The sequence below is a fragment of the Platichthys flesus genome, chromosome 23 (assembly GCF_949316205.1).
Source record: "Platichthys flesus chromosome 23, fPlaFle2.1, whole genome shotgun sequence".
Classification (NCBI taxonomy): domain Eukaryota; kingdom Metazoa; phylum Chordata; class Actinopteri; order Pleuronectiformes; family Pleuronectidae; genus Platichthys; species Platichthys flesus.
Window position 1 is genome coordinate 824960 of NC_084967.1, and position 26880 is coordinate 851839.

Below are 26880 nucleotides of genomic sequence, written 5' to 3' on the forward strand. Positions count from 1 at the left end.
CCAGAAGCGTATTTAAGGCGCACTGTGCGGAGGGTTCAGAGATATAATGAGCAGATAGGAGCTACGTGCTCCTCTCAGCGTGTTACCTGTGGATGAGAAGATTCCATCTGGACACACAAAAGAGACAGCGAGAGCCTTTTTTCTGCTACTGTTTGTTTTAATTTGTTCAGTACTGGAGTTTCATGGACCAAACAATGGCACAACACTGCATTACACTTTCTCTCTCTGGGTACAACTGACTAACACAAATGTTAAAATTACTCCTCTACAAAAAGGACTAAAGTACTCTCATACACAGTCTCTTTACTCACTCTCTCTCTCTCTCTCCTCTGTCTCTCTCTCTCTCAAACACACACACACACACACACACACACACTATATGCAGCCACTCATTCACAACTAAATACATTCTCAAGAAAACAAAAGAGTCAATTATAATTTTTAGAGCATTTCATATCATTGTTTTCTCTCGTGACATGCGAACAGTGCCCACTTCAAACTGGAAGTAGGTTTTTCCATAATATATCTGTATGGCAGCTGCTTGGCAATACCTGGAATTTAACAATATGCTTTATTTATTGGCGAGTTATCTACCAGACATATCTATCAGGGTTAAGGTCAAAGTATCTAATCTAAGGGATGATTATCAGCCAATACCAATAGAAATATATTTTTGAATGATTTTTACATTATGTTTTCAACTATTTCATATCTTAATTTGCAAAAAGACCCTCAACTTTGACCGGGTCAGTGCTATTCAGGACAACATTTGTGGCTTTGTCTGTTTCAGCCATATAACGTGGCTGCAGACTGTTTTCCAAAGCACAGGGTCTTGATTTCCAACCTTCTAGGTGCTGTTTTCATTTCAGTACACTATGAAAGTCAGTGTGCACAGACATAAACATTCCATAACTGGAGATGTTTTATTTTCATGGTGGACTATGGGAGAGGCGATGGACTAGTGGCAGACACTTGGGCTATGGGCAGAAAAGGTCTCTGGTTCGTCTCTGGTTCGACTCCACGGAGAAAAAACAAAAAGACGAACCTGGATTGATCTGTCCAAAAATCCAAGAGGATTCTCCCTACCCTGTCTAGTGCCCCTGAGCAAGGCACCTTACTCCCCCAACATCTGCTCCCCGGGCGCCATACACGGTTGCTCACTGCTCTGTGTGTCCTGCACCAGATGGGTTAAAAGCAGAGGTTACATTTCCCTACAATTGCATGAGTGTGCCTGTGCATGTCTGTGCATGTGTTTGGGATAAATAAATGTATCTTAATCTTGTAAAGTAGGTTTATGTCTGGACCAGTTAATGATGAAGATAATCACTGAAAAGTAGTGAATTTGATTTTCTTTATCATTTTAAGATGCAGATCAGCTACTCAATGGAGCTTGAGGTGAGTTTGTTTTGTTAGCTTCAGAGATTGTTTCATAACCTCACTGTCGGCTACAGGCCTGAGCGTCCAGGGTCAAATTTCCTAGAGGACACCAACTGTCACACACATGCACAGTTAGGATCAGTTCTTTCAATGAATTATCCCCAAAATTTGCAAAAAGTTGGGTTCCATAATGCCATGAAATTAATTGACACAAACAGCTGTCTGGAAGGTAGGAAACCTAAAGATATAAAGTATACCCTGAAATAACAATGGCTATAATTCATATAAATAAGCACTGACATAGCGCAATGGGACTGTGGAGTTTAGTAACTGAGAAGCATTAACACCAATCTGGGATGTTACATATGAGTTTTTATCATTTGTCAGGGAAGCTCTTTTTTTATGAACAGTACAACCTAGCTAAAGTGGAAGCTGCAATTGCCACAGACACACAGACACTCAGACAGGAGAAGCCTCTTTTTCCGACTGTGTCCCTGTCACTAAATTGACCTCCAGACCAACACTCAACTCACACTGTACATGTTTTGTAACTCCAGTCAGATTGTGCAGATATAGAATCCATTTTCAATATGCAGTATAGGATTTCATAGACATATAAGTACCTATGGGAACGACACAGTAACATTTAGTTGGGTTATAAAAGAAAAGCATAGTATACACAACTATTTAATGGAAAGAGAGTGTGTCTTGGTGAATGCACAGTTGTTGTTTTTTAAAACAGGTAGTGCATATACTGTAGTACAGTATGTATGTGGTGCCATCATACAAGAAGCCTTTATGGTGCTGCTTCCTCTCTCTGGCAGCTATAGGAAGTGTTTGAGGAATGAAACAGGACTGGGCCATGGAAAAACAAAGTCTAGTGGTGGTGGCAAGTTTGATAATGCAGAGTAAATGTGTTTTCTCTGTTTGTTTGGGTTCAACATACAGTCTATGAGGTTGTGAGATGTTGATACTTCAGTCTGAATGTGTCCTCGCTATGTGCATGAATGGGGTTTGAAGCTTCTGTAACAGAGGGATTTGGGGGAACTGTAAGCTACAGAGTAGGCGCAGCAACAGGAGAAAGCTGTCTTTCTCTCGCACCGCTGCCACATGTGGCACATTTCAAAACAACACCAAAAAAAAGGTAACAAATACGCAACTTCGATCTTTTTTCCCTACAGTTTAACATATAAAATTCAAGTGCAATTAAAGTTCCAAATATTAGTTACATCACAGACATTTCTCTCTAAAGTAACATTCTTGTTACTTGCAGGTAGTTTATCTCATCTTGTTATATATCTTTTATATTAAAAAAATTACAATATAGACTTTCAGATTCATCCCATGTAATATTTCCCTGTGCGCCGATGGATAGAGCACCCACAGAGGTTTGCATTTCTTTCAATATAGTTTTCATCTTAAAATGTGTTTTAAATGCACCGAATTTTTTTTCATCACTGTCTCATGCACATCAGGACCAATATGGAAATTAAATCCAAGATAAATCCTATTCACTCTGTGTGGGAATGTACACCTGTTTATCTCCACACAAACATACATATCCTACATGTATGTATGCTGTGTCTATAATGTCTGTGATGTGGGCCTCTGTAAGTTCTGACATGTCCAGTATAAATATTACAAAATCAAAACAACAAACCAAAACACTAAAGCAGAACAAAATAAAAAGAGAGAGGCGGATGGGGGAGGGGGGGGGGGGGGGATAAACGGACAAGAGGAATACATATCTGGGGTGCAGAGATAGGGTTTGACTGAATTATAGGTTTCCTAAGAGTGGACTTTTTTGACACACTGAAGTGCCACTTTACCTTAACTCTTCGGCCACTATATTTACTTTAGGAAAGCAAAATTAATTACTTTTTTGAGCCTTTACAGATTCATATTTTGCAATTTTAACAGGACAAGTTCAACATGTTGGGAAAGTTGTGATCTTGCCAAGACTGGGGGAGGAAAAGCCAGCATTGCTCTACCTGTAGGTACAAAAATAACTGCTTTCATGAGAACCAGGATAGGACCAGGAGTCCTTGCACACAAGAAACAGCAAATCAACCACTGACACTCAATTTGCCATTTACACATTTTCTTTCTTTTCTTTTTAAAATATGAAACAAGAAAGCTATACCATGATGATCTGTGAATTGTCGGGATGCTGGTTGTGGTTATATGAATACTGAACAGAAGTGAGATTGATTGAAATATCAGCAAGAAAGCTGGCAAGCACATTTTCTGAAAATTGTTGAACTACTCCTTCAGTGTTCAAGTACCTATTCTTTTTGAATAGGTTCGATTGTGAGCCAACATTTGTTAGTGAAGCTTTAAAAAATCATCAAAACTAGCAGCACTTAATGGCAAATTCCATATCTGATATGATTCAGTCACAGAGGTCCACTACTGATCTGGTGCACTGACTACAGCTACACGACATGTCTATAAAACATCAAATGTGTTTTATTTGAAGAGTTTACTTGTAATTCAATATACTAAATCTGACTGCTGTGGTTTTGTTGTTTGTAAACTGCCTTGAGATAATGTATACTATGATTTTGCGCAATCCAAATAAAATTGAATTGAATATTTTTTTTCTTCACCTAATGAGGTGTTGTTTGATAGGTTATCTCACCTCAGACCTTAGACTGTGCTGTGTCTAAATTTTACCAATATTGCAAGATGTTATACCCTCACTGCCTAAGCCACAAACCTTTAACATCCTATTCTCAGAAAAAATAAAATGTATACTTATACGTATAAAATGGTCAAATTCAAAGAAACAATATATACACATAAAATATATCCGGTTTCTTCTACAACCTTATAAAACTCAATACTGGTCTTAAAAAACCCTTATCAGTCAAACCTTATAGAAAAATCTGCACGCACTGTAGGGAGGGGTCTCAGCTAATAATGTTTTACTACTTAAATGGGTCAAAGAGGAGAAAAGGCAACATGTGACCAACAAAGTTGAGGACCTATCGAATGGAGGTATGACACATTAAGTCATGAATGGGTACATCAGAAATTTAGAGACAGGGTAGAAGTAACTGGATCTGGAATGACGCAGGATGACGGGGGTCTTTAGCAGGACAATAGGGAGGCCCTGCCTATTTGTACGGCCTTAAGAATCTGGTCACTTTGGAGCGCAGCAGTTTGATGAAGGAACGAGGAAACATCTCTTTGGACTCCTGAGCCGTGTACCTGAAGTAGTTCTGGGGGTGGGCTAGCACATCAAACAAGGCTTTTATCAGCTTCTTGTCCTGTAACAAAGACACAATGACAAAGGGTGTCACCACAATGAACCAGAAATACCTTTCAACAGTTTTGACAATCCAATACTATGGACTGTGCAACCAACAGACAGCCTACATATTAAGATTAAGATTAACATGCATTTATTATTCCCAAACACATGCACAGACATGCAAAGGCACACTCATGCAGGTAGGGAAATTTAATCTCTGCTTTTAACCCATCTGGTGCAGAACACACAGAGCAGTGAGCGGGGAGTAAGGTGCCTTGCTCAGGGGCACTAGACAGGGCAGGGAGACTCTTGGATTTTTGGACAGATCAATCCTGGTTCTTTTGTTGTCTCTTCGTGGAGTCGAACCAGAGACGAACCAGAGACCTTCTCTGCCCATAGTCCAAGTTTCTGCCACTAGACCACCGCCTATCCTCATCAATACCTTCAGTATCTCCTGGTGGTTCTCCGAGGCGTAAAGCCTGCCATCCCGCACTATGTCCTCTATCAGCTGCTGGTAGTCCTCTGCAACACAAAATGTATTATATGTAACACATGATATAAGTTTGACGAGTGAAGAAATCAGAAACAATAAGTTGACTCACCATCGTAGGTGACATATGGTACTTGGAAGCCTTTGCCACTGTTCCCCTCGTTAGACTTGAACTGGATCCAGAGCTTGCGAGAGCGAGAGGTAAAGGCGATGGGCCGCTCATAGGTCTGACACGTCTCGTATGTGGTAATGGAGGTGGGAAGGGCTGGAGGAAGAGTGACAATATATTAGGGGATCCCCTGCTTTGTTCTCACATCGACTTCTCCAGGGTTCCTACAGACTCTATACTAAAAGGCCAGGCAGAATTAGGTTCGTAGAAACTGCGGAGCGTCTCACTAATCTCACACCCTCACCATAGTAGACAGATTCTCCAGACCAGCTCATTTCGTTCCCGTTTTCTTAGTTCACCTCTGCCCGTGAAGTGGCCAATCACTTGTCCAAACGTGTCTTTAGGTTCATATCTCAGATATGGAAAGCTTTTGAAAGTAGTTCGGAGCCACCGCCAGAATAAAAAGCACATTTCTAACTGTTCCACAATAGCGGGCCAGGTCTTAGTGTTTGGCTTTCCTCCACATTCACTGTTTTTGTAAGTTGTGGAATTTTTCAGTTGGTCAAATCCCAGAGAGGACTCAATTGGCCCAAAGGACGGATTTAATACCTCAAAAGTCCTTCCAGCTATTTAAGATTTTTTGTATGTGGGTGTTTGTATGCCTCAAAATAGCTCAATAGCTATAAAAGAACGATGGGAGACAGCAAATACCATAGGGCTCTTGAGAAGAAGTATAAATTTGACAAATTTAGTGTCTGTCAGACAAATAAAATATTTAATCACGATTCATCGCATTTATGTAATAGTTAACTCAAAATGAATCACAATTAATCGCAAATTTATATCTATTCTAAATGTCCCTTCATTCATTTTTTTCCATCATTTATTTATCATTTTAATGCTCTTATCAACATGGAAAAGTGGATTGGCTTGCTTTATGCAAATGTTTATTTTATTGAAAAACAACACTGCCAAACAGGGCGGTACAAAATAAAATAATAAAGTGCACATTTCAGGTAAACAATGACTCAGCCTATAGTGCAGTGAAACCATGGCTTAATATTTTCTTTTTTTCAAGTTTGCTGTGAACAACAGTCAGGCCTCTTATTTCAGTAACAATGAACCGTAACAGTTAGGTTACCAATAAAAGGTAAGCCTAATACTTCTTTGCTTTCAGCCAGCTACTCAAACAGACAAGCAACAAAACGAAACAAACAAAATACACAGGCAAGTGTCGGCCTACTTTGAAATAAATTAAGCACAGAACTTTATAAATATATATTTTAGTTGGCGACATATTAAAACAAAAAGCGAGAGCAGATCAGACTGGATGCGAACACAGATACTGAAGCTCGGTAGAAACCAACTGCAGCTTCTGCTCTGATCAAGAAGCTGAGGCACTGACCTCTGAGCAGCTGAGACCAGAGAAACTCTGTTTTCACTGTTTCCATAGTTAAGAAACAGTGAGTCACTGAGAGGCTGCTTCACGTGAACGAGCTCTGATCTCACTGTGTCTCTCTGAGCGAGTGATCGGGTGCGCTATCTGGGAGCACACACCACACACACACAGACACAGACACTCGCCCACTCGTGGTAGGGGAGAGCGGGGTAATGTGAGAATTTTTTTACATTTGCTCCCCTCTCGGCAAGCTTAAATGATATATTAGTAAAATGTACTCATTTCCCATTAATTCAGGTTGTTTTCTAGCAATGGAAATGATCAGAATTTCTTCAGGACAAAGGGCAGTGAAAATATGATTGTTTTTTAAAAAGTGGTCTTGTGTCTCACTTTTCCCAGCTTAGGGGTAAAGTGAGACAGACCAGAGAAATCAAGAGGGTAAAGTGATCCACTTACTTTTTCCACTTTAAAACTACCATAACAACACATGTTGTAATAGTTAAAATCCTGACAGCTAAATTGACAATCACACATTCCAAAACTAATATCGGACTAGTAACAGAATCATTGGGTCATTAATAACGCGTTTAACTGACAGCACTAGTATAAATATATATCTAAACAGTTCACTGACAGAAAACTGGATAGTGAAATTGACTAATGCATTAGAGTATCTGTTTACCACTCTTCCTCATGACCAGCACGTCTCCACACTCGTCCTCAATGGGGAGGAAGATCTCTGGTACCACAATGAGGATCCGCCTCTTGTGTGGTGGGTTGATGGTCCAAACACAGTCCACATTAGACGGATAATCTCCAGGGTAATTAGGAGACTCAATGTAGCCTGTGTATTCTCCCAGCTCACCTCCGCACAGTTGGTCTGAGGACAGAATAACAGAAACTGAGCACAATAACTCACTTCAACGAAAGACTGAAAATACAACTATCACAGTGTCTGAAGCTTATTTTTCAGAGTGTCAGTTAAATACTAAGTGCAATTATCAGCATTACTTTTGCAGTGGGAGACATTGGTGGCACCATCAAAGTCTGTGGTTGTGTTTCCAGGGCAAGTGATGCAGTAGTTCTGCGCAAAGTCAGACTGGTAGGTTCCTGCTGGGCAGCGGATGCAGCGGTGGGTAGTGGAGTTGTAGTAGTGTCCAGGAGCACAGTGCACTGAGGAGGGACAAGAAGTTAGCATACAAACCGTATGAGCTGAATGAAAATAACCACAAAAATAGCAGGCAATCAACACGGGGGGGACTCAAATTTGACTTGAAACAAGGTCAATTACCTCTATGCTCTAACATAAGGGGCATGTTTCGACTTTGGCAAGATACTGTTACTCTCGAGTATTGCTGATGTCGTCACCTGCCCGTTAGACGAGAGTATAGAGAGAATGTGGCTCCAGAGGAGAACATCAGAGAACATTTATGCTAATGACATGTTGTAAACGACTCCGCTTCGAGTCAAATTTGAATGTAGGGGCTTATGGACACTTGGATGACGCCACAGGAACAGTATGCAGGCATTTTATGTTTACCCCTGAGACTCCAAAAGTGTTTTATCGACTCTTACCCTTCACCCAACCCTTCACTTGCAAAGTGGTGAGTATGAGTACATTTTTACATTAGTGGGTGAACTATCCCTTTTAACTTGATAATCAGCATACACAAGAGTGACCTTTGGTTCCTCAAGGGATCCACTCACTGAGAAGTGTTTATTACCATGACAGTACAGTATGGGAGTGATCCTGAATGACAAACTGTGCCTGACAAAGATATAACCAAGATATGCAGCAATAACCTTAGGAAACCCAAGATTTGTAAATTTTTGTTCAGGGCGATGGCCTAGGTGCTGATCCAGGTGGTTGTCATACCCTGACTATGACTACAGCACCTCCCCTGCCATCAGAGCTCTGCAACTAACCAACACTACTGCTTTCTGGCTTGTTTTCAACCTTCACATTTTTTCTAACACTGCTCCTCTCCTTCGTACACTGCACTTGCTCCCACTCTTTCATTCATTTCATTGAGTGCTCTGGTGCTGGCCTACAGGGCAGTGAGGTGAACTGCTCCTTCCTTCGTCATGGCTGCACGGAGCCTGGTCACCGCATTGTTCTGCCTCAAGCTATTGAGACATCAACTTATTAAAGAGAACCCTGTGTTCGCTTCTCTTGGTGAAGATTCTACAATGGCGACACAAACTCCTCCCTCATATCGGGACAGTAGAGTCAGTTGAAGCTGGGTTGGACTCAAGAGCAAGAGAGGGTCTTCAACTAGCAAGAGTGGTTCAATTCCTATTTCGGAAACCTCAAATCTCCCCTGATTGCTTTGCTTACAATAGTGTGTGATAGAGAGAAGTTGTCTATAGAATTTGTTCTCTAAAGTGCTTTGAGTGGTTCAGAAATCAGATCAGAAATACTCTATTGATCACAGAGGGGGACATTTTGTTGATTTGACTGGAAAAGGGCTGTGTAAATAAAGTACATTTTCAGTTAATTTAACTGAAAAAAATTCTATTTGGACAAAAATATCTGCTTAAGAAATGTAAATGTAATGAAAAGCCAGTATTGACATATATAGTTTTGAATATCCCTAATGTATAAGATTCAATGGCAATCTGTCCTATAAGTGACACGACCAGTTACATTCAAATCTTTAGTCCGTCACTAAACACACAAATCAAAGTGTGTTTTGAATGCTCTCTCCTCTCTGGAGCTCAGCTAATCCACTTTTGGAACTGACCGGTCAGGGGTGTGGGAGTGGGGGACAAGTCACCCCTACAATAGAGAACTGTAAACCTGTTGCATGAACTGGAAAAACCAAGTACTGGGAAAAATGAGCTTATGCTGAATCTGACTTGCCTGCCGACCACTGACGTGGGTATTCACTGTGCACCTCTTACAACATCTCTGCTCTGACCCCATTCTGCGTTGGGTCCCTCAGTCGGTCAAAAATAAACTCAGTAATTATTTAGCAGGATTAACATTTGGATGCACAACTGCACACACAAACTGTCTGCACACGCAGCACTCTCTTTTAAATTAACTATTGTCAAAAATACATATTATTGAATTAAACTTTGTTGTGTATCACATATAAAAGCCCTTGGGGCTCCATTGTCTGTACTATATGAGAAGTTTCATTTATTTATCACTGACACCGTGTTTGAACACAGTGATCATTTTAGAGGAGCAGTGAATCGCTGCTAAAAAAAGTATATAGCAGAAAGAGAGAAAAAGTCATGGGATCACCACAGTCAGTTGGAGGTCTGACTGTGCAAAATGTCTGCTCATATAGTGCTATTGTAATATAAAAACAACTAACCACAGAATACTAAAGTATGAAAAGAAATTCTCCAGAGATCCTCCGCAGATCATGTCTGAAAATAACAATAACTGCCACCCTGCCGATTAGATGATGTATGCACTAACTCTAAGCAGAGAGTGTATAGACAGACATGCAGGAGACACAACGTGATGAACATGTCTATGAAAAAAGTGTAACATGTTTACAAACACAAAGCCTCACCTTTGGCCTCACAGTCCCTAAAAGAGACTGATCCGTCATACTTGGTCATGAGGCCTCCTCCACAGGTAAAGCACAGCACTCGGCCTGGTTCAGGCTGGTAGGAGCCGAGCGGACAATGCTGGCATGGACGAAATCCGTCTGGTGAGAAATGACCTGCTGGACACTGACCTAACGGCCAAAGTCACACAAAGTGAATACAATTTGATGACAAATAACAAACTCAAATCCCCACAAACGAACATTTACTCTGGCTTTCGGTGCTCTCTTGAGGATGTAGCTCAGGATAAGTTTGTTTAATTTGTGGGGTGGTGTGGCCTAGTGGTTAGAGTGGTGGTTCTTCAACAAGAAGGTTGCCGGTTCAAACCCCACTCTCTCCCATCTGCATGCCGAAGTGTCCTTGGCAAGATACTGAACCCCTAAATGGCCCCTCATGAATGTTGAGTGTACTAATTGTAAGTCGCTTTGGACAAAAGCGTCAGCCAAATAACATGTAATATAATTTGACCACAATGTGATTTCCACCAAAAGATGTTGATATTTATGCATTTATATTAAATCTAAATCAATGTAGCATGACCTATTGCACATATTTGCCCCAATAAGCTGAACTGTTAGGACACATACCACATGGGTGCAAATGGACTGAGTTCCCTGTTTGACTATTAGCTGCATCCACCTCCTGTGTTTAACTACGATGAATACAACATTAGTTTCAGTGACAGATGAATGCAAGAAACAAGGCATTTTCAGTGACTTTTGGTGAGGTACCTCCACACTGAGACACGTTCTTGGCTCCAGTAACACCCTGTCCGTCAGTGCTTGGACATGGCTCGCAGGACAGCTGACCCCCCGTGTCCTGGTAGGTGCCAGAAAGACACTGGACACACTGCTCCTGCTCTCCACTGTAGAACGTCCCCACACCACAGCTCACTGAGGAGGGAGACACAGGGTAGTACTTCCTGTGGCTCCTAAAGATTTTTGCCCTTATGACAAGACAGTTACACCTTCATCCAGTTCAGACCTGGTATTAGCATCGGTTCTGAGAGATTCGATCACAAGTGGCCAGCGCTAAGTATGTGTGTTAACACCTGGCATTCAAATGCTAAAATACATTTGGTATTTAAATGCAGATATAAGAGAAAAAAAAGGTTGGGCTGAGTAATCGTCCTTCATATGACCCAGGATGCATTTGTATTCACACTGCTAAAAGAATGTGGACACATGTGGCCCTGATCACCTCTGTATGTATTCAAAGATCAGATCTATATCCGATCTGATCTTTGTGTACGGGCTCATAAAAAAAAACATTTTAACAAACTTACCACACTTTCCCTCTCTAAAGACTTGTCCGGTGCTGCAGGCCTCAGCGCCCTCCGGTACTTTGGATGGTTTCTGAGCCACCTCGTACTCTGTCCCAGAGAACTGGATGTAGAACTGCTGTTTGTTGATCGACTTCCTGAGTGTCCGCATGGCGCTCTGCAACTTCTGCTTCACCCTCTCCCGCACGCAGTCCACATTACACGAGTCTGAGGCAAACATTTTGTCAGTTCCCCGCAATCTATTCTATATGGCATGAAGTCATTGTTTTGTAGTGGAGGTATAGATAATATTATACCTGAGGCTTCTTCCTCCTTCATCTCCATCTCAAACTCAGCTGTGATGTGGGAAACCTCTTTTGAAGGCGATTTGCGTCCTCGCCGACGCTTCTTTGATGAGTCACATTTGAGGTTGACAAAGGTTACCTGGCAGTCCTCAGTGCAGGGGAACTGGCCTCCTTCCAGGTGGAAAAGAGAAGAATGTGTTGTAAGTTTGTGTTATAGCAGCAGTTTTTCACACTTTCGTTAAAATGCAGATCATAAGATAGCGTTTGGCTTCCTCAACACTTAGCAGAGACTGTTTTGTTTGACCCCATTCGATACTCTATGTGAGAGTGTCATTACCTTGCAGGTTCTGCTTGGAAGAATCTCTGTGCTTTTCTTTGTTGCGGGGCCTCAGGTGACACTTGGCGTCTTTGATCTTAAACCTGGCCTTCTGCTTGATTGGCGGCGCCAGTGTGTCTTTTGGCAGCAAAAAAAAACAATAAGGACCATTAATCATGACATGGGGTACAGTGCCAACAGGTGTACAAAGTAAAAAATATGCAAAGGGTCAATTTGCTTCCCCTTTAATCTGTATTTGGTTCTAATTAACTATAACAAAATACACCATCTTTTATTAATAACTACACTGGCTGCTTGTTTATCCAATCCCAAAGCTTCCACAATGGGTTCTGCATAGACAAGGACATGATCCCTCACTAACCAAATTTGACAGTTTTTCAGGCTCAATTGTGGCAATGTATTTAACAGACATAATCTTGGTCTACTGTACCGGCACAGGTGGGTAAGGCAGTGGTGGCATTCCTCTTCTGAGGAGCTTTAACAGGCTGAACTGGCACTCCGCAGCTTAGTGTGTAGCTGTTCTCTGAGTCTGTAAGAAACACACACACACACACACACACACACACACACACATACACACACACATGCACATACACATGTCAGACAAATTACCTACTGACAAAGAAAAGGAAAAACTGACATCTTGATAAGAAGGCTGGTTGTTGTTTTGTCGTCTGAAAGATATGTGTGTGTTTATTATATGGTGAGAGTGTTGAAGATAATAAATTATGTAAATGTTGAATGACCTCCTCCAGTATCAGAGAGTAGACTGAGCTGACTTTAAACCCTCGTTGATAAATCAATTGAAAGTTAATTGAAAGATCTATGAATCCTGTTGATGAAGACATACACACAAAGACATATTTCAAGTAATAAATGACAGATGAAACTCTCAGTGGTCATAAAAGCCATTACATACCTATGAGCCCTGGCTACATTCAGTCACAGGAATTTAGATGGCTCCCTCCCCCTGAATTAAAAAGAACTCCAAATAGAGAAAAACTAATATTTCACCTCCTGCCTGAGTGCTATCCATCATTCTCACACGGCGGTGGCCAAGTTAAACAGAGTGAGGGCCACGCTATGGAAAAACAATTGTGATCAAAGACTGTAATCGATTTACAGATGTGTGTTAAGTGCATGACGAGATGCCTGGGGGCCAGCCAAACTGCCAGGCAGGGTGAGGCCAAGAAAACCTCATAGAGTGAAAAACACATCAGTCTGAGCTGACAGCCCCCTAAGGAGTACACACATACTGCATGAGGTACTGCTCCAGTGCCTCCATCAAGCAACAGCAGCGGCCACAGGAAGGACCAAACTGAGGAGTGACTGCAAAACGCCTCCATCAGAGGGCAGCAAAGTGTTAAGTATGACAGCGGACTGTTCAGGGCCTTTTACCGTGATTTACAGGAGTGGAACATACATCAATTACTATTACTTTAAAGTCTATTCTTTTCCTCCCTTTATCTTATACATTCAAATCCAGGCAAGACCACTTACAGACAACTTCCAGTCTAACAGTACAACAATATCAAAAAAGTGCAATGATGAATCAATCCAGGGACGTATAGAGTCATTCAGTCTTTTGACTATGTTTAATATATAATGTTTATGCACCTCTTTAGCAAACTAAAGTCCTGCAGAACAGTATTCTCTAATTCTATTTTTATTAATTATTTATAATTGCTTTGTACAAAAGATAGTACATTCAGGAAGAAACCTGTATATTTAAATTCAAAATAATAGGAGAATTTGACGGTAAGTTTGAGTCTCCAGTCCCGTTAGTGATGCTGTTTTAGGCACAGCCGTCCTTTGATGTAAAGGCGCACAATGATAATGCTATTAAGGTATAACGTCTGTGTAAATCAAAAAATTTAGCATTCTAAAATTTGCAAATTGGCTCTAATAACAATCGTTATTTTTAAATGATGCAGCAAATAAAAACAAGTTACAAAACGGCTTTAGAAGTATGTTTTTCTGAGACTTCAAATTTATTGATGCACATGATGTTACTATTTTCAAACAAATCTGTCCACCAGCTGAAGATTACTAGAAGCTGGATGATGCTGTGGGACAATGACTTTAAACATGGAAGTAAATCATCAACAGCATGGCTTCAAACTAAGAACATCCACCTTGTTGAGTCCAAACCTTAACCCAGTCGAGAAGTTGTGGAATGAGCTCAGAGAGCTCTTCAGCGCAGACATCCTTAGAACATGTCTGAGTTGCTTTTGTGCACTTAAGTGTGTGTGTGTGTGTGTGTGTGTACCTGCAAGGAAGAGGGCATTGGAGGGGCAGGAGAGTGAGCAGACTTCTGCCCCACCATTTTTAGTGCAGGTCAGTTGAGCTCGGGGTGCTGGCTTCCCATTGGGCAGACATTTCACCACCTCTGAGGAACACACAGAGTCACATCACCATGACAACCAGATGCACCCAGAGGCACACACATATGAATACAAGCGCACAAACACACACACACACACACACACACACACACACACACACACTCACACACACACACACTCAAACAAACGCACACACAGAGTCGGTACTTACCAATACAGTCTTTCCGGTTCCAATGGAGTTTCTGTCCAGGTGGACACACACAGTCGTAGCCGCCCTGAGTGTTTACGCAGTCAAACTCACAGCTCCCATTGTTGATACTACATTCATCTATGTCTGAGACACAACCATAAAGAGCAATTTTTAATTGATGAGGTAACCTAGTTAAATTACTAGAAAGGGAGACAAGACATTTTGATTATAGGCAAATTCTGTAGACGAGATATGTTCGAATTATTTCTGTGTGGACTTTGTAAGTTCTCCATGTGTCCTCATGGGTTTTCTGTTGATACACCAGCTTCCTTCCATATTCCAATGACATGCAGATTGGGGCTAGCCAATTGAAGAACCTGAGTGCTGAAGCAAATTTTCTCCTTGATCTCTTTAATAAAAGAATAAGCCAAAAGAGTGAACCTCTTTTGTTTTTGATATTTTGTGAAGGTTTGTGAAGTTATATGTGTTTATAGGAAAGAAGATGACAGAAGACATAAGTCATGCATGTTGTAGTCCATACTCTGCACCCTAATCCTAGTTTTCTGTCCTTTTGTTAAGTTAGATAAGTGTGTACATAAAAATTTCCGGAGATGGGACAAATCATATAGTCATATACTACGGAAGTCTTTTTCATGAAGTCAAATCAAAGTTGTTTGATTTTGTACCCAACTTTCACAACATATTTCATCAGCAGTTTGGTGACACAGTCCCAATCATTACTAATTGTTTTCATTACCGTCTTTAAAGTCTTTACAGAGAATAAAGTAAAACAAGTTCTCCCTCACTAAGCATATTACCAAAAATTGGGGAAACTAAAATTTAAAATGTAGCCTGTTACAAGTATAGTGCTTTAAAGGGATAGTGGTGAACATTAATTGTTCACCATAATTAATGTGGTGAACAGGCCCATGTGATATGTACACCCAAACCATCAGGCCCAAAGGAACATAGTACACTCATGGAGACATTTTTCAGGGAAACAGGAAAGGTTTGAGAAGGTACAGGTTCTTTTCCATTTCGGATACATCAACACAAAACCGTTCATTTAATCCACTGTATCACACACTCAAGTTGTCTCACACATCAAGTTCCAGGTCAGTTTACTGTTTCATGCATGCTGTAGGAAATCAGTTTAATGTGAGCAAACCCTCACCTCCACAGTGAGTGAGGCCATACAGGATGTATCCCTTGTTGCACAAGCACTCGAAGCTGCCAGGGTAGTTGATGCAAGTGTGGTCGCAGGTTCTCTCAAAGGAGCATTCGTCAATGTCTGAGGGAAACCAAGGAGAAACATGACTGTAGAGAAACACTGGATCTACACTGTTTGCAGTGGAAAGAGTTTGGAAATGCAAAAGGAGGAATTAGTGAGATATCATCGTCTGTGACTTTATTTCTTGTTTTTTCTGTTTCTCCATATCAGGCACATCAATAAATGGATTCAGTCCTGCAGCCAGTGTCTAGTGGCACATCATTGCCAATCTCACTCATCCAGGGAAAATATAGACTTGGAAGGTCTTCAGCTGTCTCTACATACAATAGATAACTTTAGATTTACAAACAGGTGGCCTTAGGTCAACAAGTTCGAGGAGTTTATCAAGCATGAACAGCCGAAGGAAAAATTATTTTGGTTGAAATGTTGGAAATATAACCCATAGAAACTAGATGTCAGGATATCTGTTACTTAAATTTATTTTTCTTTTCCTTTTCAATGGCTTGATGTATTAACAATTAAAAATGAGATCCTGTGAAATAAATAATGAATAAAATATCACACAGTAATAAAAAGATAGTTTCAACGAGTCCAAACCAAACAATGTAAAAACCATCTGGTTTAATGAAGTGATTGCTGTCAACACAGCAACATTGTGTTGCTATCGATACAAAACCAACTCACTATTGAAGTAACAAGAAATCATCAGTAGATTCTGTGTTTAAATCCACAAAGAAAGCTACATGGATGCTGTGGTTATGTCTGAAAACTTTATCTGCAGCTGGGGATTCCAGACAAGTGCCAGCCATAGTATCCGCTGATCAGCAAACTGCACTGCCTGACTGATATTTCATCGGCCATCTCGACCGTCGAAAACCGTGGTCTTCCAGTGCTCCAACTCAACGTCGAGGGCCTCACCACCGCCAAACTCGAAATCGTACGTCACCTGGCTGATTCCAATGGGACAGCGGCTGTACTCCTGCAGGAGACACACTGCACTAACAATAACATCCTCAAGATGCCAGGTTTCCATCTCGCTGGGTCCATTCACAGCAAGCAGCACGGAGTGGCAACCTTCGTGAGGACTGAACTAACCTGGTCAGCCACTAGCCAATCCCCACCAGGCTCCAACATCGAGTGGCTGGTTACTAAAATCCAGGAAACTTCAGTCATCAACGTATTTAAGCCCCCACCATCAGAGCTGTCTGCTACGTCACTCCCGCCCATAACTGCCCCCGCCATCTACGCAGGTGACTTCAACTGTCAACACACAGACTGGGGTTACAACTACACAACATCAAACGGAGTGGCGCTGAGTGAATGGGCCTCCAACACCGATGCCCTGCTACTGTACGACCCCAAGGAGCCGCCAAGCTTCTTCTCTGCACGCTGGAACACCTCTACCAACCCGGACCTGGCCTTCGCTGTGTGCCGGAGCAATGACCCAAAACCGGAGAGTCCTAGACAGGTTTCGCCGCTCACACCACCGACCGTCCATCATTAAAGTCCCATCACTGGTGCAACCGGTACCAGGGAAACCTGTCAAAAGATGGAACTTTCGAAAGGCCAACTGGGAGTCATTTGCTCAGGAGACAGAAAGAAGGATTGCTAGTCTGCCAGAACCTGATGCAGCCAACGTGGACACCGCCTATGAAGCCTACTGTAAGGTCCTCCTAGGAGCGGCAAAAAAGACCATCCCACGCGGCTACAACAGGAACTACATCCCTGGCTAGGACGAGGAGTGCAGCCGCCTCCTGAGCACCCACCAGAGGGCTATCTCCAGGGAAGATGTGGATGCGACTGCAGAAGCACTGCTTCAGAGACTGGACACCACACGCAGAGACAGATGGACTGAAGTTGTTGAGTCAATTGACTTTACCCACTCTAGTCTGAAGGCGTGGCAAACCATCAACCGGCTAACAGGCAGATGCACAAAGCCCCCAAGCTGCCCAGTCACAGCAGATGCCATCGCGTCCGAGCTCCTGAAAAACGGTCGCTTCCCAGACGCAGACAAAGATGTTGCCCGTCAACCTCTCAGGAGAATTCACAGCAGACGAACTCAGTAAGGCCATAAGCAAGCTCAAGCCAGGCAAAGCTCCAGGACGTGACAACATCCACCCAGAGTTTGTTATGCACCAGAGCACAATAACATCCAGCTGGCTCTGTGCATTCTTCTCATCCTGCTACCAGAGATGCAAGCTGCCCAAGATCTGGTGCCGTGCTTCTGTAATCGCCCTGCCAAAGCCAAATAAACCTGCGGAAGACCCCAAGGCATACCGACCCATATCGCTGCTCTGTGTTCCATTTAAAATCCTGGAAAGAATGATCCACTGCCGCATTGAGCCAGTGATTGACCCACAGCTTCCACAGGAACAGGCCGGTTTCCGTCGCGGTAGGTCCACAGTGGACCAGGTTACACTTCTGTCTCAAGACATAGAGGACAGCTTCCAGGATAATGAGAAAGCTGGGGTAGTGTACCTGGACTTGACCGCCGCGTACGATACCGTCTGGCACCGCGGACTTCACCTGAAGCTGCTGAGGACAATAACCGATCGACATATGGTGAAATTCATCATAGAGACGTTGTCTAACCGCAGTTTTGTCCTACAGACCAGCGATGGCCAGCGCATAGATTTACATCTATGACCTACCAGACACAGCATCCAGAAAGTACGGCTACGCAGAAGATCTCGCAATCATGCTGAGAAGACCCACATGGAAGGCAATGGAAGACGGTCTCAACCAAGACATGGTCGTCCTAGTAGCCTACCTACGAAAGTGGTGCCTGCAACTCAGCACCGGCAAGACTGTTACAGCAGCATACCATCTCTGCAACAGAGATGCCAAGAGGGCACTGGAGGTATACACCGACCACAAGCGCCTGGAGTCCCAGCAAGCGCCTAAATACCTTGGTGTGCGTCTGGACCGGACAAAACAACATCTCGAAGATGTCCGGGCAAAGACAATATCAAGGGTCGCACTGATCCGTCGCCTTGCTGGCACAACCTGGGGAGCCACTGCCAAGACACTACGGGTATCCACCCAAGCCCTGGTCTTTTCAGCAGCGGAGTACTGTGCCCCAGTATGGAGCAGAAGTCCACACACGAAAATGGTGGATGTGGCTATCAACAACGCCCTCCGGATCATCACTGGATGCCTGAAGCCTACCCCAATCGTCCTGCTGCCAGTCCTAGCAGGAATCGCACCGGCTGGCCTACGACGAGAGGCTGCCACTCTCGTCCTGGCAAGGAAAGCACGGAAGCATGACTGGCACATCCTCCATAACACCACAGAGACAGCAGCTCCTCTGAGCAGACTCAAGTACCGCCACCCTTACAACAAGGCGGCACAAGAGTTGCTCCGGTCCACCACTGAGGACCTGTCCAAAGATGGATGGCTGGCGGCAGCCTGGAAACAGGAGTGGGAGAGCGCTGGGCCAACCCAAATCCACCACTACATCTTGGATCCAGGAGATGGAGCCACAGGAGACCTTCTTCCACGCCGGCAATGGACTCTGCTGAACCGTCTGCGTACTGGGGTCGGTCGGTTTAAATCTTCAATGAAGAAGTGGGGCCTGGCAGACAGCGCTGCATGTGAGTGTGGTGCCCCTGAACAGACTGTCGAACATATTATGACCACCTGCCCCCTACACAGACCACCCTCGGAAGCCGGCCTCTTTGACGTGGGACCAGAGACGAGGGCATGGCTACAAGACACTGAGTTGGACCTCTGATGTTACACGAGAGAGAGAGAGATGAAGAAAATAAATGGTTACTGGTTTGGCTGTGTTTTTATTTACCTGAGACGCACCCTTGGTTATGATGAGGTGTTCTGACAGTGACAGCTGACATTCATTGTGATTGCTGACTAAATTCGTTCATTCTCTCTTCCTTTCTAAACATTTAGAATAGATAGGATATTTTGTGGAAATCTCTCCTGCAAATGTGTCAAACAATTGATCTGTCTGCACGGATTTCTCAGTCAGCTCTGGCAGATGCTCTATCACTAGCACAGTGTAGTACCTTGAGCTATTTTCTCTGGAAACAGACATGGCTGACAGATTGAACATTATATTTTATTTAAAGCTCATGTTGAGGCTCAACAGGCTAAATTTCAGTGGATGAGAAAAAACCTGGCAGCTATTGGCAAGCATTACACACTGGCAAAGGTGTGTCCGCAACAGGCACTGATGCTCTGATGTGGCTAACAACACTCAACACCTCTTTATTTAAGACTCACAAAGCCCTTCTGTTGGTACAAAGTTATTCTAACCTGCACACACACACACTCATAGACACGGGACAAACACTCACATGAACCCGAACCCACTCTTTGGTGGCTTTGAGCAACACAAAGAAACACCTCTGGATTTTGTTGTTGATAAAATTGATTTTGTGTTTGTCTATGCTGCTGTCTCTTGCTGTGACTTGCAAACAGGAATCGGACTTTGGTTGTACAAACATCCCAACAGATCACAAGTTGGCTTCTACATGTACTATGCACACTCAGTCGAGGAAGACAGCTATACTGCTGCAACTAAGATCAAGATTAAGATTAAGATTCCTTTATTGTCCCGCAATCATGCATACACAAGCAAAACATGCAATTGGGAAATTGACCCTCTGCTTTTAACTCATCCATGTGAACACAGCACACGGAACAGAACACACAGAGTGACATCAAGGCGCAGTGGGGAGTAAGGGAAAGCGCCCGGGGAGCAGATGTTAGGGGCGTAAGGTGCCTTGCTCAAGGGGCACTTAGAGAATGAAATAGGGAGAACTGTTTGTGTGTGTGTCTGTGAGTGATCATTACTTCAGAATGTGAAAGTCTGAAAGTAAGAATTACTGCATACTGTTAGTCACTGACCTTCGCAGGTCCGTTCGTCTGTGAGCAGTTTGTGGCCTTTCTGACAGCTGCATTCAAAGGAGCCCACTGTGTTCCGGCAGAAGTGATCGCAGCCTCCGTTGTTCTCCTGGCATTCGTCGATGTCTGGTGGAGCAAAATAAAACAACGACAAATTCAGTCCTGGTTTTTCAAACAAACACGTACGTCATTTCTGTTTGTGTCTGTGTCGGCAGGAGCGCGCGATAGAGAAACAGAGAGACGAGTCAGGAGAGTCTGAATGAATCTTTTACCTGTTTAATGAAAGTGATGATCATTATGCGGTGATCTGTGTTGATATTGTGGCGCTGGTCACACACAAATCAATGAGACGAGACTCCAAAAAATATGTTTGATATAGTGAAACTGCACCCGGTTAGAGGACGTCAGCTTTGGTCCTTCTTATAAGACCCAGGATGGATTTGCATCTACACTGTTAAAAGAATGTGGACACTTGGCCCAGACCTCCTTGTAATGTGGTCTTGCATGAACGAATCTATATGCGTTCCAACTTGTACTTAGAGCTTTACACTTGAGATTGGATCACAAAAAAAACAAATGTTAATACCAGGTGTGTACAGGCTCACAGAGTTTCAGGGAAGCATCGTCCAAATCAAGCCGAGAGTTATACCTAATTTGAAGTGTAATTACACTGTAGCACCCTAAACATCCATCTAAACTATTACAAATTGAGGGAAATTAAGCTTAATATATTTTCTATAGTTGTCCCACAGTTAAAAAGGCTTGTGTTTGTGATCGAATGTATCCACTGCATGAAACTCAGTGGTATAGAACCTTAAGTTACCTGAGCGCCACCCCATGTGGGGTGCAGCAATCCAGAGGCGGTGCCAAACGCAAGATTCTGCCAGATCTGGTCTCAAAAACCTCAATGCATCCATCCCTTGATTACTCCAGACTACCATGCCCTCACATGAACCCAGGCTGTGAAAGCATGTCTTGTACCACCTTTTGTTTGGCTAGTCAGTACTTTATGCATAACGGAACAAAATAGAGGGCAGAAGGGGTGAACTAGGTGCAAGTAGTAGGAGAAGGAAGAGGAGCGGGAGCAAAGGAGGAGGGAGAGGGCAATTGTCTGCAGACAACACAGGCTAAGCCCCTTCTGATTGGTGCTTAAAGTGATGAAAACTGTACGGGATTACTACCTAATCCCTTCTGTTGGGGAACAAATCAAGAAATAGGGTGAGCAAGGATGAAGGTAGAAAAAGCCAGACAGATAAGAAGTGGTCGGATATTGATGGAAAAACAGGATGAGCAGAAGATAGTAGTTGGAATTTAATGTCTTGGTTTTTTTTGTTTGATTGTTCATCTGTTATAACTCACACATTTCCAATTATCAAAACCCTATCAGGAAGATGGCATCATTAACGTGGGCTGCAAAACTATTATGAATCATTGTTGGAAAATAAATATGTGTTATGATGGGAAAGTGCAATGGTTAGGGTGCTGTTTATTCACTGGAAACATTGTTATCACTAATAACAACACTTGACCATCTCAGTATGACACACAAACACAAATCTGTTGTTACTGGCTATTTGCTGAAAATACAAACACATACACTTTTCTTGGAGGACTGAGTGTTTCACTAACATACTGCTATCTTAGGTAACTTATGCTCGGGTTGCTACAGTGTAAATTCCCCCAAATCCAATAAAGAGCAGGAAAAAGCTATTAAAGGGAAAATTCATCACTTTTTATGTGGATGTCCATAAGTGTTGATGGTAATTGTGGTCAACTGAAGCAGTAAATTCCTCAATGGTGCTATTGCAACTAAAAAGGTTGAGTTTTCAGAGCTTTCCTGCTTGTGTAGCTGTTATCGCTATGCCTATACCAGGATGCATTTAACACAAGCACCTGATGCTCAACCCCCATATGTAAAGGTTGATATGTAAACATCATTTGATTTATTGCATAGACAGTTGGAACCATGAAAAATCACTAAATGTCACTTAAACCCAACCATGAGAAGCAGACCTTATCTGCACACATTTTACAGGTTGTTTAATGTTATTCCTTCCCGCTGACAGTTTGCCCATTTGAACTATAGTAACGATTGGTCATTTATTCCCACAGCTGCTAATGTTAGCTTGGCTAATTTGTGTCTTTGACCCCTGCTCTCTGACCTTTCACCTCCTGAGCAGGGGCAATTGAGGGTCAAACACTCAGGTCAATTGATACCACCTCATAGCAAAAGTTTTTTTATGCATTTGCATTTACATATACTTTACATATGCCATCTTGCTCCAAGATTTAGAAGAGATTAATATAAAAAAAATATATATATATGAGTAAGATAAAAATAAAAGCAGAAGTACAAGTGTATTGTTAATGAAATAAAGTGTATACCAAGTAATGAAGAACCAGGGCCTATTATGTCATCAGAAAGGAGATTAAGATAAGCAAAGCTACATTAGAGAGAAACAAATATTTCACTAAAGTGGCTGTAAAATTAAATGATAAAGGACACTGTAATATGGGATATTGCACATAATAGTGAAATTGAAAGTTTTATATGTAGTACGTTTTTTTTTTGTTTTTTTTTGTACACACTGCACTGTCGCTCATACAGTATGATCGACTGGCACTTTTGGATATACGTTTGTCGCTAAATACAGAGTTTTTCTCAACCTACCGGTGTGCTTGCTGTGGCTCCCTTGTTCTACGGCCGATCTGTTTACCAATACGCCGACGGAGGAGAAAGAAGAGAGGGAAGCGCCTGTATCCTGTGCAGATCTCGGACGAGATGCTGCAATCCCCCGCTGCCGAGCATTCTACTCGCGAATGTTCAATCCCTGGACTATAAAATGGACGAGCTACACGCACGGATTAATTTCCAGCGGGGCATCGCGAACTGTTGTGTGCTGGCGCTCACGGAGACCTGGCTGGATCCTATGGTGCCTGACTCCGCCGTCACTCCGACCGGCTTTTCCATCTACCGGCAGGACAGAACCTCAGAGCCGGGTAAGAGCAGAGGTGGAGGGGTGTGCTTGTTGGTTAACTCTAGCTGGGGCTCGGATGTTGTTGTGCTTTCTACACGCTGCTCACCAGAGCTGCTATCGATAAAAGTGCGCCTTTTATACCTTCCCTATGAATTCAGCTCCGTTATAATCACAGCTGTTTACATTCCACCGCAGGCAGACGAAACATGCGCGTTAGACGTACGGAGATCTGTACGGAGATATTAATGGACTTCAGGATGCACACCCTGATGCAGTCTCTATTGTTGTAGGTAATTTCAATAGGGCTAATATGAGGAAAGTTCTGCCTAAATATCATCAGCATATTAACTTTCCCACCCGGGGTGACCAGACTCTTGACCATTGTTACTCGCAAATACAGAACAGCTACAAACCCCTCCCCCGCCCGGCTTTTGAGAAGTCGGATCACACTTCCATTATGCTCATCCAAACCTACAGACAACACCTTAAACACGAAAAAACTGTTTTTCAGGCAGTTCAACGCTGGAGTGCTGAATCCATTAGCACTCTCCAGGACTGCTTGAAACAACAGATTAGCAGATGTACTGTGTTGCAGCTGATGGGGACATTAACGAATACACAGTCACTGTCTCTTCATATATCTCCAAATGCATCGATGATGTTGTCCCTAGGGTCAGTGTCAGGACTTTCCCTAACCAAAAGCTCTGGGTAAATGGTAATGTCCGTGCTAAGCACAGAGCAAGGTCCTCTGCCTATAACTCTGGTGACCCGGAGGCTTTGAGGAAGTCCAGAGGTGACCTGCGGAGGGCCATCAGAGATGGAAAAAGAGACTTCAGGGACAAGCTGGAATCCAACTACCTCAGCTCTGACCCCCGACACTTGTGGGGTGGCCTGCGACACATCACCGGTTATAAAGGGAGAAATAGCAATGATGATCAGCATGCCGCCTCCCTAACTGATGACCTCAACACCTTCAACGCACGTTTGAGGCAACCAACACCCTTCCATTCGCGAGACTGGCCGAGGACCGAGACGACTGCACTCTCTCCCTGACCGTGGCTGACGTGAGGCGAGAGCTTCAAAGAGTGAAGCCTCGAAAGTCATCTGGGCCCAATGGAGATCCAGGCCGCGTCCTCAGGGGGTGCGCCGACCACTTAGCGGAGGTCTTCACCTCCATATTCAACCTCTCCCTACATCTCTCAACAGTCCCAACCTGCTTCAAGCAGGCCACCATCATCCCCATACCTAAGAAATCATCCATTACCTGCTTAAACGACTACCGCCCTGTAGCACTGACCTCCACCATGATGGTGGAGGTCAGTGCTTCGAGCAGCTGGTCAAAACCCACAACTGCTCGACCCTTCCGAACACCCTTGACCCCTTCCAATTTGCATACCGCCCTAATCGATCCACGGACGATGCCATCGCCCTGACAGCACACACCACCCTCTCCCACCTGGAAAAGGCCAACACATATGTGAGGATGCTGTTCCTGGACTCCGCGTTCACCACAATTGTGCCTGCCGAGCTAGTCCCCAAGCTCAGGAGCCTGGGTCTTAAAACCCCCCTGTAAAACTGGATCTTGGACTTCCTGACGAGCAGACCCCAGGCGATGAGAATGGGTAACCACACCTCCTTCTTACTGACCCTGAGTACCGGGGCCCCTCAGGGCTGCGTACTCAGCCCCCTCCTGTACTCCCTGTACATGCAGCACTGTGGCAACACACGGTTCAAACATCATCCTGAAATTTGCAGACGACACTACCATCCTGGGTCTCATCTCTAACAACGATGAGACCGCCTATAGAGATGAGGTTAGAGGCTTGGAAACATGGTGCCAAGAGAACAACCTGTCTCTTAACGTCTGCAAGACCAAGGAGATGATCGTTGACTTCAGGAAGCTGCAGAGGGGGGGTCACGGTCCGATCCACATCGATGGAGCTGTAGTGTAGAGAGTCTCAGAGTTCAAGTTCCTCGGTGTGTTCATCACAGATGACCTGACCTGGTCCAAACAAGCGGACTCTGTGGTAAAAACTGCACAAAGGTGCCTATACTTCCTGAGGAGACTCAAGAAGTTGGGATGGCTGCAAAAACCTTAACAAACTTTTACAGGTGAACCGATGAGAGCATCCTCTCAGGCTGCACTACTGCCTGGTACGGTAGCTGCTCCGCTGCAGATCGCAAGGCCCTGCAGAGGGTGGTGAAGACAGCAGAGCGCCTCATCGGCTGCCATCTCCCTTTCCTTGCAACGCATCTACAACACAAGATGCCTGAGAAAAGCACGGAAGATCATCAAGGACCACAGCCACCCAGGCTGTGGACTTCTCACACTGCTGCCGTCTGGCAGACGTTTCCGGAGCATCCGAGCACGGACTGCCAGACTCAAAATTAGCTTCTTCCCCCAGGCCGTAAGGCTTCTGAACAATCAACACTGACCCTCTGAACAGTCACCATGTACATTCTGCTCCCCCACTCATACAAATACACTTACTTCACATATATTCGTATTATTTAATTTAATATTACCCACTCCTTCACCCTGTAAACTGCTGCTTCATTTGACTATGTTTTATGTTACGATGTTATATCGTACCCAGAGGTTTTAGCCAATTACAGACCAATATCTAACCTCTCCTTCATTTCTAAAATCTTAGAAAAAGTGGTAGCCAATCAGCTGTGTGAGTTTCTCCAGGAAAATAATATATATGAAGACTTTCAATCGGGGTTTAGAGCCAATCACAGTACAGAGACAGCCTTGGCAAAAGTCACTAATGACCTTTTAATAGCCTCAGATCAGGGACTTGTGTCTGTCCTCGTTCTGTTAGATCTCAGTGCAGCATTCGACACAATTGACCATCAAATTTTATTACAAAGACTAAAACAGTTAATTAACATTAATGGAACCGCCCTTAACTGGTTTAAATCGTATTTTTCTGATCGCTCCCAATTTGTGCAAATTAATGATGAGTCATCTGTGCGCACCAAAGTTAATCATGGTGTTCCACAGGGCTCTGTGCTCGGCCCAATTTTATTCTCATTATATATGCTTCCACTAGGAAACATTATCAGGACACACTCGGTAAATTTCCACTGCTATGCGGATGACACCCAGTTATATTTGTCAATAAAACCTGAACAAAGTAATCAATTAACTAAACTTCGAACATGTCTC

The 26880-nt window shown here is 43.4% G+C and overlaps 1 protein-coding gene across 1 annotated transcript in view; it reads right to left on the reverse strand.

The window, feature by feature from the left end:
• Window positions 1-143: 143 nt before the first annotated feature.
• The window catches only part of scube1 (signal peptide, CUB domain, EGF-like 1), a 113689-nt gene continuing 86952 nt past the window's right edge, over window positions 144-26880 (reverse strand). The window contains exons 8-22 of the mRNA XM_062383296.1: window positions 20734-20856; window positions 15811-15927; window positions 14658-14780; window positions 14371-14490; window positions 12532-12630; window positions 12102-12218; window positions 11777-11935; window positions 11484-11687; window positions 10930-11091; window positions 10162-10329; window positions 7643-7804; window positions 7314-7511; window positions 5236-5388; window positions 5076-5155; window positions 144-4649 (exon numbers count right to left, since the gene is read on the reverse strand). Of these exons, the coding sequence (XP_062239280.1) occupies window positions 4497-4649; window positions 5076-5155; window positions 5236-5388; window positions 7314-7511; window positions 7643-7804; window positions 10162-10329; window positions 10930-11091; window positions 11484-11687; window positions 11777-11935; window positions 12102-12218; window positions 12532-12630; window positions 14371-14490; window positions 14658-14780; window positions 15811-15927; window positions 20734-20856 (2138 nt within the window). The 3' untranslated portion in view covers window positions 144-4496. The remainder of the gene's footprint in view (window positions 4650-5075; window positions 5156-5235; window positions 5389-7313; window positions 7512-7642; window positions 7805-10161; window positions 10330-10929; window positions 11092-11483; window positions 11688-11776; window positions 11936-12101; window positions 12219-12531; window positions 12631-14370; window positions 14491-14657; window positions 14781-15810; window positions 15928-20733; window positions 20857-26880) is intronic.